Below are 12,890 nucleotides of genomic sequence, written 5' to 3'. Positions count from 1 at the left end.
GGGGTACCCTAATAAAACATTTTTTTCCATTTTTTATTTTTGCACTTTGTTGGCGTGATTGATATACATATTGGTACCAAATTTCAGCTTTCTAGTGCTAAAGGTTACTGAGATTATCCGCGGACGGACGGACGGACGGACGGACGGACGGACGGACGGACGGACGGACGGACGGACAGACACACATGGCGAAACTATAAGGGTTCCTAGTTGACTACGGAACCTTAAAAAGGGTCAAGTAGGCTATTGTTAACGGGACTTAATCGCGAATAATTAATTTTTAAAACTAAGCTGACTGAATCGTGAATGTTTAAATCTTGCTGTAGGTACTTAGTGGTTTGTTAATTAATATTTACATAGCTTATAGTTTTGGCGTGGAAGGTTCTAGTACAATTACGTGTATCGAAGCATACGAGCTATTGCCTCTAAAATGTAGTTTTAATCTACAGTTACTGATTTATTCTGATTTATCTAAGGGCTAGTTTTGCTGCGTGTGAATTTTGCGTAATTCCAGTATGCTTCGACACAATTTCTATTGTAACATTTAATAATTTATTTCTTCTTAATCTATCACCTCATTAGGACTGAATTCAGGACATGTGGGGATTCGAGTAGTACAATATAAGTGACATTCATTTGATAGTTAAAGTTCGTAACTGGACTTATAATTTCCCGAAGTTGCTTCCCAACAGGTAATCTGCGCGAAGTTAGCGCGAGCAAAACTGAAGTCAAGAGGTTCCGTTGCATTCCATTACCTCTTTTGCCAACCGTGAAAAATCATAATCCATTAAACTACACATTTTGACATTGATAAAAACAAATCTGATAATAACAATACATTTTAAACAATCTGGAATCTATTACTATTATACTATACAATAAGACTAGACTAAGTACATTTATAAAATCTACATAATTACAAAACGAAGTTTGAGAGGTTTAAGCGTCAAGACTTTTGGAAACTTTCAGTGAGCGATTGACGGTAGATTTATTTTTCTTTGGCTTGTGATGCGGCTCGAAGGTGTCGTTGGCGCAGGCGGTGGGCGGCGTCGAGCCGAAGGAGCTCTTGGAGCTGGGCGCGGAGGTGCCCGGCGACACGCCGCTGTCCGTCGACACGGACGCCGGGCTGGGGCTGTCGCTCACCGCGCTGCTCACCGCCAGCTCCTGCCCGCTCACCGCCACGATCTGCCCCACCGGCTTGCCGCGCACCACGTTGATGCTCTGCACGGCCTTCTCCGGGTCCTCCTTCTTGTGGTAGCGGGTCAGCGTCCCGGCCGAGCCGGCCGACGTGGCGCGGAACATCGGCACGAACTGCGACTGCGGGTAGTACTGCATCTCGGGCGGGACCACCCCGCCGGCCCACTGCGTGCTCATCACCGGCGGCAGCGGGTTCCAGACCGGCGTGTGCGTGTGCGCCACGTCCACGTGCCCCCGGTGCGGCGCGCTCTGTGGCCGCGGCCCGGGGTACCCGTACTGAGCCGCTAATTCCTCTCCCTCGTACATCCGAGGAGCGTTGGGAGGGTACCCCTCGCCGGGGAACACGGCGTGGGGGCTGCGCTGCATGTAGGAACTGAACATTTGCTGTTGGGCTTGCTTCATGGCGACATACTGCTGTAGATGTATGGCGGTCTGCTGGCGCTGCTGCACGATATCGGGGGGCGCCCCCGTCGCGGCCGCGTTCCCGTGTATGTAATAGATCTGGGTCTGGGAGTTCACTTGAGTCACCGTAATCTGCCGGTCAACGCTGCTTACGTCCGGGTCTTGGTATTCTTCGGGAGGCGCGATAAATTTGGTGGGCGACGCCGGAGCGGCCATCGGGTACGAAACGAGCTGAGCTATGTACGGCTGGCCCTTTGCGGAGTGAGCCGGGCTGTGATTTTGGAATGTCGGATTGTAAGTTATTTGAGAGTCCTTGCTGCAGCCGGCGACGGGTTCGTCCCTTTTGTCACCTTTGGGTTTGGGCATCGGGGCGACCTTGGGGGCGCCCCGCCAGCAGGGGCCGGCGCTCTGTGTGCGTTTCATGGGTGACTTGTTGTGTTCCCATTCGGCGGAGGTGGAGGGGCGAGACTCGTGGGGCTGGCCGCTGTGCGCGCGGCGGGCGGGGGGCGACTCCTGGTAGGCTTGCGCGTGCGGCGCGGCGGCGGGGCCGCACTGCCGCTCGGAGGCGCGGGACACTGAGCGAGTCATGCGGCGGCGCGCCGCGGGCGTGGGCGGGCTCGGCGTGCACACGGAAGACTGCGAGAAAGAGCACCAGTGCTCTATGAGTCTGCGTTTCCGCTCCTCCTCCTCTTGGATTTCCGTTTCGCTCGACGAGTCATAGTCCTTGCCCTGGGGAGGAAATAGACAATAAGGACAAGTTCTTAATACCGAAACTAGCCATATTTAGGATAGATAGTTATTTTCATTGAATTAGCTTGTTACCTGTTCAATCTTTTCATCTAACATTTTGAAGAAATTCTGCTGGCTCGCCGACACCTCACTGCAACAAAATAATATCGTGTAACATAATTTATGAAAGTTACTAGCCTTCAAGTTTGCTCGCGTTCGTTTCTCGTTAGAGTTCAATGAAAAGAGATATTATTGAGAATCTCATGGCCTTATTGCCTCTAAGGCAAGAGCCGAGTTTCATGTTTAGAAACTTTCAAAGCACTTTAATCGGGCCTCTGTACTTGACTTCACCTTTTAATATTGTTTAAAAAACGGCATTTCCTTTAAGCTATCTGAAAAAGTACTAACGAGGATGGAGGCTTTACAAGTGAAATAATAGTACATTGTGCAACAAGGGGAGGAAGTTGAATATTACTAACGAGAGTAAGTTAAATAGCGACGGCTTGCAGGAGCGATTCAAAACTCGAGTTTGTAATATTCATACTCTCCGAGTTACACACAATGTTTTTCATCACACTCGCAATGTGAAAAATTTGTAAATTGATGTAAAAAAGTTAAGTACGGTACAAGAAATTTCATTATTCCCTTGGGAGAACGATTTTTCTATAACTCACGCTCCGCCTGCGTGCAAAAGCACACTTAAAGTGCGGGTGTGATGAAAAATTATTTGGTGTTATGGGGGAACTTCTGATTTTAACTACTTATCCCCTTGGCTCTTTTTTCTTGGGTAGCTATTAATGGTCACACTGCAGATAGGTACCCACTACATATTTATTTCAATAGCTCATTATGTGGTGTTGGTGTTGACAAAGAACACGAGGGCACCACATATGAGGGCGTCCGTTGATGGCGTGGGTGTTATCTAAAGTACAGCGGAGTTTTAGGGCAGTGGTCTGATTCCCGGAGTTCGCGGCCCATTCACTGGTGACAACCTTCGCGCGGCGCAATAGAATTCAATGTCGGCTGCTCGCGTGCGGTCTCTTTGTTAATGTAGGTAAGAATTTTGAATGGCGGCATTTTGTGAACATCAAAGGAGTGAGCCTTCTGTACTTGTACTATTATATATTGTGTGCTGTTTTACAATAGTGACAATTGTCGCGCGACAGTGACATTTGACGGTGAGTAACAATGTTACTTAATCAACCCAGAAATTCAAGTGTCAATGTTACTGTGATGAAATAAGTTATTTAAATAACACACAGGAATGTTATATACTAGTGAAAAATTAGGAAAAGTCTTACAATGGAGGCTGGTGTTCCGAGATGGGCAGCTCGTGCTGTCTCAAGTCTGGCTGGTCTCCATATCCTCGGTAGCTGCAGGGCATCCCTCCTCTTCCTCTGTACCGCCTGGTACATGATGGAGTTAACTTACAAGGGGGGCTGGTGCTCCGAGATGGGCAGCTCGTGCTGTCTCAAGTCTGGCTGGTCTCCGTCTCCTCGGTGGCTGCAGGGCATCCCTCCTCTTTCACTCTGTACCGCCTGGTACATGATGGAGTTAACTTACAAGGGGGGCTGGTGCTCCGAGATGGGCAGCTCGTGCTGTCTCAAGTCTAGCTGGTCTCCGTCTCCTCGGTGGCTGCAGGGCATCCCTGCTCTTCCTCTCTGTGCCGCCTGTGTGTGTGTGTCTGTGTGTGTGTGTGTGTGTACATGATGGAGTTAACTTACAAGGGGGGCTGGTGCTCCGAGATGGGCAGCACGTGCTGTCTAGGATCTGGCTGTTCTTCCGTCTCCGTCTCTTCGGTGGCTTCAGGGCATCCCTCCTCTTCTTCGGACTCATTCGTCTCCGCTGTACCACCTGGAACAACGAATTGATGTCAACAAAGTCTAGGGTTTTGTCATTTCATTGTTTAGCTTTATTATGTAATAGAGGAAGACAACAAACGGCCTGGTCAAGGTCATCACTATCTCTTTGACTATGTTCCGTAGTCTATGAAAAGCTTTGTGTTTCTCTGTCACTCGTTCATATCAGTGCGACAATGATTCTAATATTGAACCGCGAGCGTAGCGAGTGGTTCAAAAAGTGGAATATTGAGCGTTGCGAGGGTTTCAAGGCACGAAGGTTGAACAAACTTTGCCACCGAGTGAACCACAAAATTTTTCACCACACCAACACAAACAAAACTAAATCAAACAAAACATCAAACTAAATCAAATCCATCCATTTATTCAATATTTATGATTCAAAATCATTATTTATAGGTAAATTCTGCCAGCCAGCTTAAGATTTCAAATTAAAATTTGTATGAAATTACTTTGCACTCTTGTGGTTAAAATGCAAATTTTGCTATCAGTTTTCGAATAGCAAAGTAAGCCGTTACCAGTTGGTGTGGTGAAAACATAATAAGTCAAAGAGAAAGATGTAAAGTAAATGAATTGACCGTGACGTCACTCCTCAGTATTTCATAGTAATTCCATATTAGCAAATCGTTTAGTTTTTAAAAAAAGCTGATTTGACTAGTTGGAAACTAGCCTTTGCATGGAGAAAATTGTAAATGATATCATGATCATTGATAAATTCGCCATGCCCTTTTGCAGCGCGCGGTACACCGTCCATCCAGCGTAGCATAGTGTACAGAAACATTTTATATCCATACAACTTACATTGCAACATTTCAGACAATTCAAAGAGTTGTCGATGTTAAAGAATTAAAAATACATTTTCAGTACAGATGGTGTTTTTTTCACGCACTAGTGCGAGAAGTCGTTCATTATATGCCAGGTCGAAACTTCGGAGGCTCATCTGTACTGAAAAACGTCGTACGATACACGTGCAAAAAGGAAATTCGTAACTCGTGTCGATTTAAAACACTCCCTTCGGTCGTGTTTTAATTTATCGCCACTCGTTTCGAACTTCCTTTTTTACGCACTTGTATCGTAATGTACTAATTCAGAGGACGAAAGAATACTCAAAAGAGTTCAAATCACAAAGAGCGGAAAACTCTAGGTTATCGCATCTTATAAGTGATAAACAAAAAGCGTTTCTTTATCTCTGACGTCTCACCTTGCACATGACTGCAGACATACACAAACAAAAAGGTTAGTAAGGACTATTATTGCGCATGCTTCAAGAAAAGTATTCAGTTACGAATATTTCTATATTTAAAGAAAACACCGCTTTAAGACGCTATAGGAGCGAAAATGCTAAAATAGAAAAGAGCCCTCTTTTTAATTTAGGAATTTTAGTTAAATATACTAGTGTTATTAACTAGATTTATCGAAAAAAATTGTCCATTCAGAACAACTCAGTTAAAAGATATTGCGAAAAAATCTTTATAATCAAGGTTCCGCTCTCGACCGCTCCTTCAAAACTTAATCAATCGTAACAAAATTTGAGAATCTGAATAACAATGAAATTATCTGGGTCGGACCGTTTAGTTTTTTTGGCTAATTGTTACCAATTTTGAATACCACACCTTTTCTTGCGCCATAATCAATAAGGCCGTTTTTGGAAATTTTTGATGGGCTCTAGTATTGAATATAATAATAATGAGATATTCGATAGAATCTAGTTGTGCCTAAGAGGCCACAGTACGAAGGAATACTGTCATAAATTCATAATTTGTATTTGGTATAGCAACCGATTCTTTGATATATTTGTTTACGTTTTGTAAGTCAGTCGGTCAATAACAGTTCTCATGTAAACACTGAACAAGTTCCTAGTGTACACTTTCTTGGTTTCCTTGTGCTATAGATCTCTGCTATATAGTGTTAGACCTGTGGGATATCTGTCTGTGGGATAGCGTCTTTGAAAATAAGAGTATCAAAAAAATCAAAACGGTCCGACACAGATAAAAATAATATTAATAACTTTCTGAGACGATGAATATTAATAATCTGTGTTGAAAAAATCAGTGCTTTATCTTCAAAAACCAGGGAGGAAATTGTCGAGAGCGTTTGTATGGAGAATTGACCCCTCCTATATCGTCTTAAAGAGCGGTAAACTCCAATTCCGCCTGCATCGATAAACATAAAGCGTTTCTTTGTCTTTCCGTCGTCACTCGTTTCACCTTACATGTGCCTGCAGACTTTACACGAACAAACTTTATTATTTTTCCGCATACTTCAAGAAAAGTATTCAGTAACGAGTGTCCCATTAACCTTTGATGGTAAATAGTAAAGCGTAGCCGGGAACAAAGGGTTACGCATCAATTTCTCTCCTCTGTCGCCGCTCATTGTGCATAGGAACAAATTGCCGTCGCTCGGCGCTACTGCGTTAAGTCAGGGCTGTCAACACAATAGGCTACTAGACTCATATCAAATTTGGCACAATAAATGCTTACGAGTACATGTCTTCTGTAGTATTTGACATTAAAAACCAATATTTATAGATTTTGGCTATTAAGGCACTGGTCCTATGAGCTATCGGCTATAAAAACGAACAAAAGATAAGCACTCCCGTGCAAATAAAAGAGACACGGCGATTTTGATAGCTCACCGCTGGGTTAGTAACTATAAACATCGCCTTGTCTCTTTTATTTACACGGGAGTGATTATCCTTTGTTCGTTTTTATAGCCGATAGCTCATAGCTTACTAGCTCGCGGTGGGACCAGTCCCTAAAAGTGTATGATGACTACGTATTTTCGATTAAAAATGAGTGTATTTTTTTTTACTTTGGCCACCGAAAACGCTTTCAGCGATGTAGTGACGTCATCGAATCCGAACTTACTTTATGTCAAAACAATCACTGACATAATGAACTTTATGCCTCATACTTAAAAGTCAGAAAATGTTGTTTTCAAGTAGAAGGACCTTATGCACAGATAATCTATAGATTGACATGACTGTGTTGTTTTCGCCTGATTACGTAAAAGTATACTTTAAAAATGTTTTTTGCTGTTTTTACGTCATAATACTCATACTAAAATAATTATGGCAATATTTTATTTCAGTTAATTGGGCAGTACTTAATCATACAAGGCCTTTGAGTAATTATGTTAACTAGAGAGGGCACCTCAACTTGATTTTGTGTAACAACACTTAGAGCTGATCAGCACAAACGCGCTTAGTCTGTGCCGAACGGCTGTGGTAGATTGACGTATCGCAATGAAAAATATTTCGTCTAAATAATGCCGTCATGTGTAGTGAGGTACTGTACAAACTCAGGAAAATGTAACAAAAGCCAAGGAGTGACTTTTCATACGTAGGTTTACTGCATTTTTGTTTAAACACGCTTACTTTTTAAAAAATGTATCAATATAAACTCATGCCGAAGCGCCATGTTGCGGCGGCCATGTTTCGTTGAAACCAAAGAGTAAAAAATGCAACAAAAGCAGACGTGACAATATCGCAAGTTAGTTCAAGTTTCCTATCATACATTAAATTATATACATTTATCGACGCAAAAAAGGTTATTTAATTATTATTGTCAGAATTGCAGTTTTCCGACATGTCGGTCTATAACAGATTCTCAATACGCGTGTCGAATTTCATGTGAGTATGTAAATGTAAGTGCAGTACCTAACATGCCTGAATGAATTTGGGTAGGTAGACGGTCAAGCAAATTATGAGAGTATAAAAACGCGCGAAATTCAAATTTTCTATGGGACGATAAACCCGCGCCCATACATACATGGATGTAGATAAAGTTATGTGTGCGATTATACATAATTAGGCATTAAAACACTCATGTTATCTTATTAACACAACAAAAACAACACTCATGTTTTAATGCCTACCATTATGCAAATGTCACATAAATAACTAATATCCAGTTGCGGCTACGTGTACACATGTACGCTCAGTCCGTATGCAGCTTTAAAAAATGTGGGCATTTAAAAAAATTGGGACTCACAGAGTTGTTAAAAAAAAGTTAAATCGCTGTCAGTTTTGCAACGATAATTAAGCATGGAATTTCAATAAAAACATCGTGAATTATACTAAGCTATAATATAAATTTAGAACGTGAAAAAAGTTTTAAATACAGATTTCAAGCTTGATTATCATTACAAAACTAACAGCGATTTATGTTTTTTGTTAACAACTCACGCTAATTGAGAGTCATAAATTTAAAAAATGCCCATGTAAACCCATGTCACTTCTATACTACGACTTCTAATCTATGCACTCTATGCAGGGCTCATCATTGCGACCGAAAGGTCGTAAGCGCCGAGTAAAATCGTAGCGCTTGCGACGTTACGGAAGCAGGCCATTGGTTCACACCCCGCCCCCTCGCCCCGCCTTCAGCTTACAGGCTGTGACACGTTCGTTGTTTGCTATAGCTCCTCTATACGAAGTAATAATTACTCAATGTACAAGGCAGACTTTAAAAAAGGGTCAAGTAGCCTACACAAAATACAACAATACAAAATAATAGTTCATATTTAGTTATTTATTCATTAACAAAATTATTGTGTATGATACTTAAAAAATCCATACTAATATTATAAATGGGAAAGTGTGTGTGTCTGTTTGTTTGTCCGTCTTTCACGGCAAAACGGAGCGACGAATTGTCGTGATTGTCGTTGGAGATAGTAGAAGGGATGGAGAGTGACATAGACTACTTTTTGTCTCTTTCTAACGCGAGTGAAGCCCGAAAAAGCTAGTACAAAATAATTCACGTACAATATTTTTTACATTAATTACTACAATAAGGGCTGGTTTTTCAATCGCCAGATAAATAATATCTGTCAGATAAATGTTAGCTGTCATTGTCATTTATACGTGTGATGAAAAGGATAGTGATAACTTTATCTGGTAGATATATTTATCTGGCGTCTGAAAAACCGACCCTAAAAGGAACTCAGGCCTTATGTCGACGCATCCCATTGTATCATAAGCAAAATCTAATAACCTAACCTAACCACAAAATTAAAATTTTGAAAAAACCCCCGACCGCGACATAGTACCTAGACCGATTTTCACGAAACATGGCTAAGAACACTCCCGACTAACTCAGCATTCAGACAAAAAAAACTAAATCTAAATCGGTTCATCCGTTCGGGAGCACACACACACACACACACAGACAGACAGACAGACAGACAGACACGTCAAACTTATAACACCCCGTCGTTTTTGAGTCGGGCGTTAAAAATGCAGCGCTTGCTTGCAATCCAATACACTCGCAGTGCTTTTACGCTAACATAATTATTATAGGTAGTCGTCTAGAAATAGAATCCTGCAATATTAGAAGTGACAGTGACGCAGATTTCCCATTCTATCGCAGGAGTTCCATTACTCAGTATTACCAAGGATGATTTATATAGGATTTACAATCTTCATACTAAGAATCGTACCTCGATTTTTTAGCGCCACCTATTTAATACTACTCGTATCATAACAACACTGACGATGCCTACTTTATTTATTTAAAAAAAAAAGAAATATGTCATTTGTTCTCACAAAAAATAAACACGTGCAAAAATATTTGTGGAAAATATGATTTTTGCCACTTCCAGGCTGCGAAAGAGCTCCGTCTAGTTTTATCCCTAAAAGGCCCATTCATTTCAGCGGTACACTTTTTCGTATGGGCTTTGTCAATCCCGGTATTAGCGTCCTTGGTATTTATAACATACATACAAAAAAAAAACATTCAGTCGAATTGAGAACCTCCTCCTTTTTTTGAAGTCGGTTAAAAATAGACTTACACTTCGTTCTTAGACTTCGTAACCGCTCTATTCTCTTTGGTATTACACACAAACTTGCAGTTAAGTCCTTACTTAATTTCACATTTATACGAAGTGACAACCCTGGGTACAAAGGCTTTTGAAAGTGAGAACACGGATAGGGCTGATACGACACGGAGTTAAAGGTTTTGTATTTGAACTAGAGATGGGCCGAATACGAATATTCGGCCAAACATTCGGTTCAGATGTTACCGAACCGAACATTCGGCCGAATATTCGGTTGAGTCATATTTTAAATCCTGGCTTAGAGTTAAAAACGTTTCATTGATTTGGTAATGGATGCACATTTATTTTACTAAGGCTCTCAATGTTTCTATAATTTAGTGCATAAGAAAATTTTGGTTTTTGTTTCTTATGTTACGTTATTTTACCTTTTTTACAAAATGATTTAATTTTATATTTTAACGCATTTTAAATCCCTTTGGTAGTTCCTTAGAATGCTGATATAGATGTAACTGTGATAACTGTGACTGCCGACTGAGTGGTAACTGAGTGTTGTCATTAAAAATGAAAAGTGTAGCAAAGGATCAAATTAGAGATGGGCCGATGATTTACGAAAAACTTACGCTATTTATTTACTTTGTTTATTCGGTAAATATTCTGCAATGTTACCGAACTATTCGGCCGAATATGAACATTGAAAAACTTGCCGAATTTGCCGAATACCGAATATTTACTGAATATTCATTCAGAAAATTCGGCAAGTTAGACGATGTGACTGAGTGGTAACTGTGAGGCAACCGAGAGGGGGTGGGCGGCACTTTTAGCGGGGAGCGGGAGTGGCCGTACTGTACGATAGTACTCTTTATTATACTGTGACTGTATAGTAGTTATGCTCAATGAACTATTTGACACTTGCGAAACGTCCGCGGGCGGCTTGTCCGCTCTCTAACGCCGTGGCTTGCGTGGGCGACGGTCGCGCGATAGTCGCGCGACGGCGATGCGACGCATACGAAATCAAACCTTATCGATATGGAAGTATGAGACGCGATGGCGACGGTCGCGCGACCGTCGCCCACGCAAGACACGGCGTAAGTCTAATCATCCTTGCGTTATCCCGGAATTTGCCACGGCTCATGAGATCCTGGGCTTTGAAAATTAAACACAAGATTGTCCGCTCTCTAATAAGTATTATAATTATTCTCAAAGCGCTGAACACATACGATTTCGTAAAAAAGGGAAGCTTTTAACATTTCCTATATGTTTAACATATTTTTCAGTACAGATGGTGTTTTTTATACGCACTAGTGCGAGAAGTGGTTCATTATATGTCAGGTCGAAACTTCGGAGGGCCATCTGTACTGAAAAACATCGTACGATACACGTGCGAAAAGGGAATTTGTAACTCGTGTCGATTTAAAACACTCCCTTCGTTCACTCGTTTCGAACTTCCTTTTTTTCGCACTTGTATCGTAATGTAAGTTTCACGATTTTTTAACTTACTCATCGTAAAATTAAACTGTAAAAGACACTTTCAATCACAAACTGTAGTTTTACCTCTATTTTTAACCCCCGACGCAAAAACGACGGGGTGTTATAAGTTTGACGTGTCTGTCTGTCTGTCTGTCTCTGTATGTGTGTGTCTGTCTGTGGTATCGTAGCTCCCGAATGGATGAACCGATTTAGATTTAGTTTTTATTTTGTTTGAAAGCTGAGTTAGTCGGGAGTGTAAGTTAGCCATGTTTCATAAAAATCGGTCTACTATGTCGCGGTCGCGGGGTTTTTTCAAAATTTTAATTTTGTGGTTAAGTAGGTTGTTGTATACGCTATTTATCAATGGAGTTTTTATGACATAAAACTTCCGCTTCCTCCTTTTCTGTGCCATCCCTAACGTCATCTTAGTGCGTAATTTGCTCTGGGAATTTGAGACTTCGCTTCTAGATAATAGAGCTGAGTTAAAGCTGAGTAAAGGGAATATCGTCACTACTTTTAAAAAATCTCGTATCTCACGCTGTTCCTCAAAGTTAAAACGAAGTAAGTCTATATGCATTCCATACATACTTACTACAATTTTCTTTTCATTGACAGACGAAGACACAAGTTTTTTTAAAAGTAGTGACGATATAGTACAGTTCAGTAAAAATATAATTTAGTTTTCAAGTACAGAACAAGCTTGCTAAGTGCAGGCACATCTCGGACACTGGCGATCAAATATATGAAAGAGGCGCGTTCCTAAGCACACATTCTAAGCTCGTGTAGGTGAACGCGTACTATGCTTGTATGAGTGAGATATGACAGGTCGACTGTTCGCGTTTTTGACATGCGGTCACTGTGAGGTAACCGAGAGGGGGTGGGCGGCACTTTAGCTGGGAGTGGGAGTGGCCATACTGTACGATAGTACTCTTTATTATACTGTGGTGCAGGACAGTTAGGGGCTGAATTAAAAGTTGCCATTAATGATAATTGATAACACTAATCTTATCTTATCTTATATCTTTATTTTAATTTTGTGGTTAGGTTAGGTTAGCAACGACAACTAAACAAGAACCGACCTAAATAATAATATGATACATCCTTCTTACATCTCACAACCCGTCTCATCCGTCTTGAAAACAGCCGAAACCGAAAAACAAAGGAAATACAACAACGCCTGCGAAATGCAACATACAACCTTTACTCCACTCGTAATTTCAGTAGACGGAGTTTTCGCACCCCAAATGTCAAATTTTGTGAAACACATGGCAGAAACCATTTCTGAATGTTGGAGCCGTTCATTATCGACTATATTAGGCTGGCTTCGTGCACGCATCAACATTGCTGTAATACGCGCGACCAGCATGTGCATCCGAGGCACACGCCACCGCTTCAAGGCCATCACCCGATGGCTCGGCTTTGACGATGGTGCTGCCCTCCCACATATACACTAGATATTATAAA

General features: G+C 41.5%; 1 protein-coding gene across 1 annotated transcript in view; it reads right to left on the bottom strand.

Moving 5' to 3' along the window:
- Positions 1 to 215: 215 nt before the first annotated feature.
- Positions 216 to 12,890, bottom strand: part of LOC125241773 — a 67,186-nt gene continuing 54,511 nt past the window's right edge. Inside the window, exons 2-4 of the mRNA XM_048150390.1 lie at positions 4,053 to 4,182; positions 2,422 to 2,479; positions 216 to 2,328 (exon numbers count right to left, since the gene is read on the bottom strand). Of these exons, the coding sequence (XP_048006347.1) occupies positions 940 to 2,328; positions 2,422 to 2,479; positions 4,053 to 4,182 (1,577 nt within the window). The 3' untranslated portion in view covers positions 216 to 939. The remainder of the gene's footprint in view (positions 2,329 to 2,421; positions 2,480 to 4,052; positions 4,183 to 12,890) is intronic.

Source organism: Leguminivora glycinivorella, chromosome Z (genome assembly GCF_023078275.1).
Source record: "Leguminivora glycinivorella isolate SPB_JAAS2020 chromosome Z, LegGlyc_1.1, whole genome shotgun sequence".
Classification (NCBI taxonomy): Eukaryota; Metazoa; Arthropoda; class Insecta; order Lepidoptera; family Tortricidae; genus Leguminivora; species Leguminivora glycinivorella.
The sequence above is the reverse complement of the archived record's forward strand: the minus strand, read 5'-3'. Positions and strand labels throughout refer to the sequence as shown.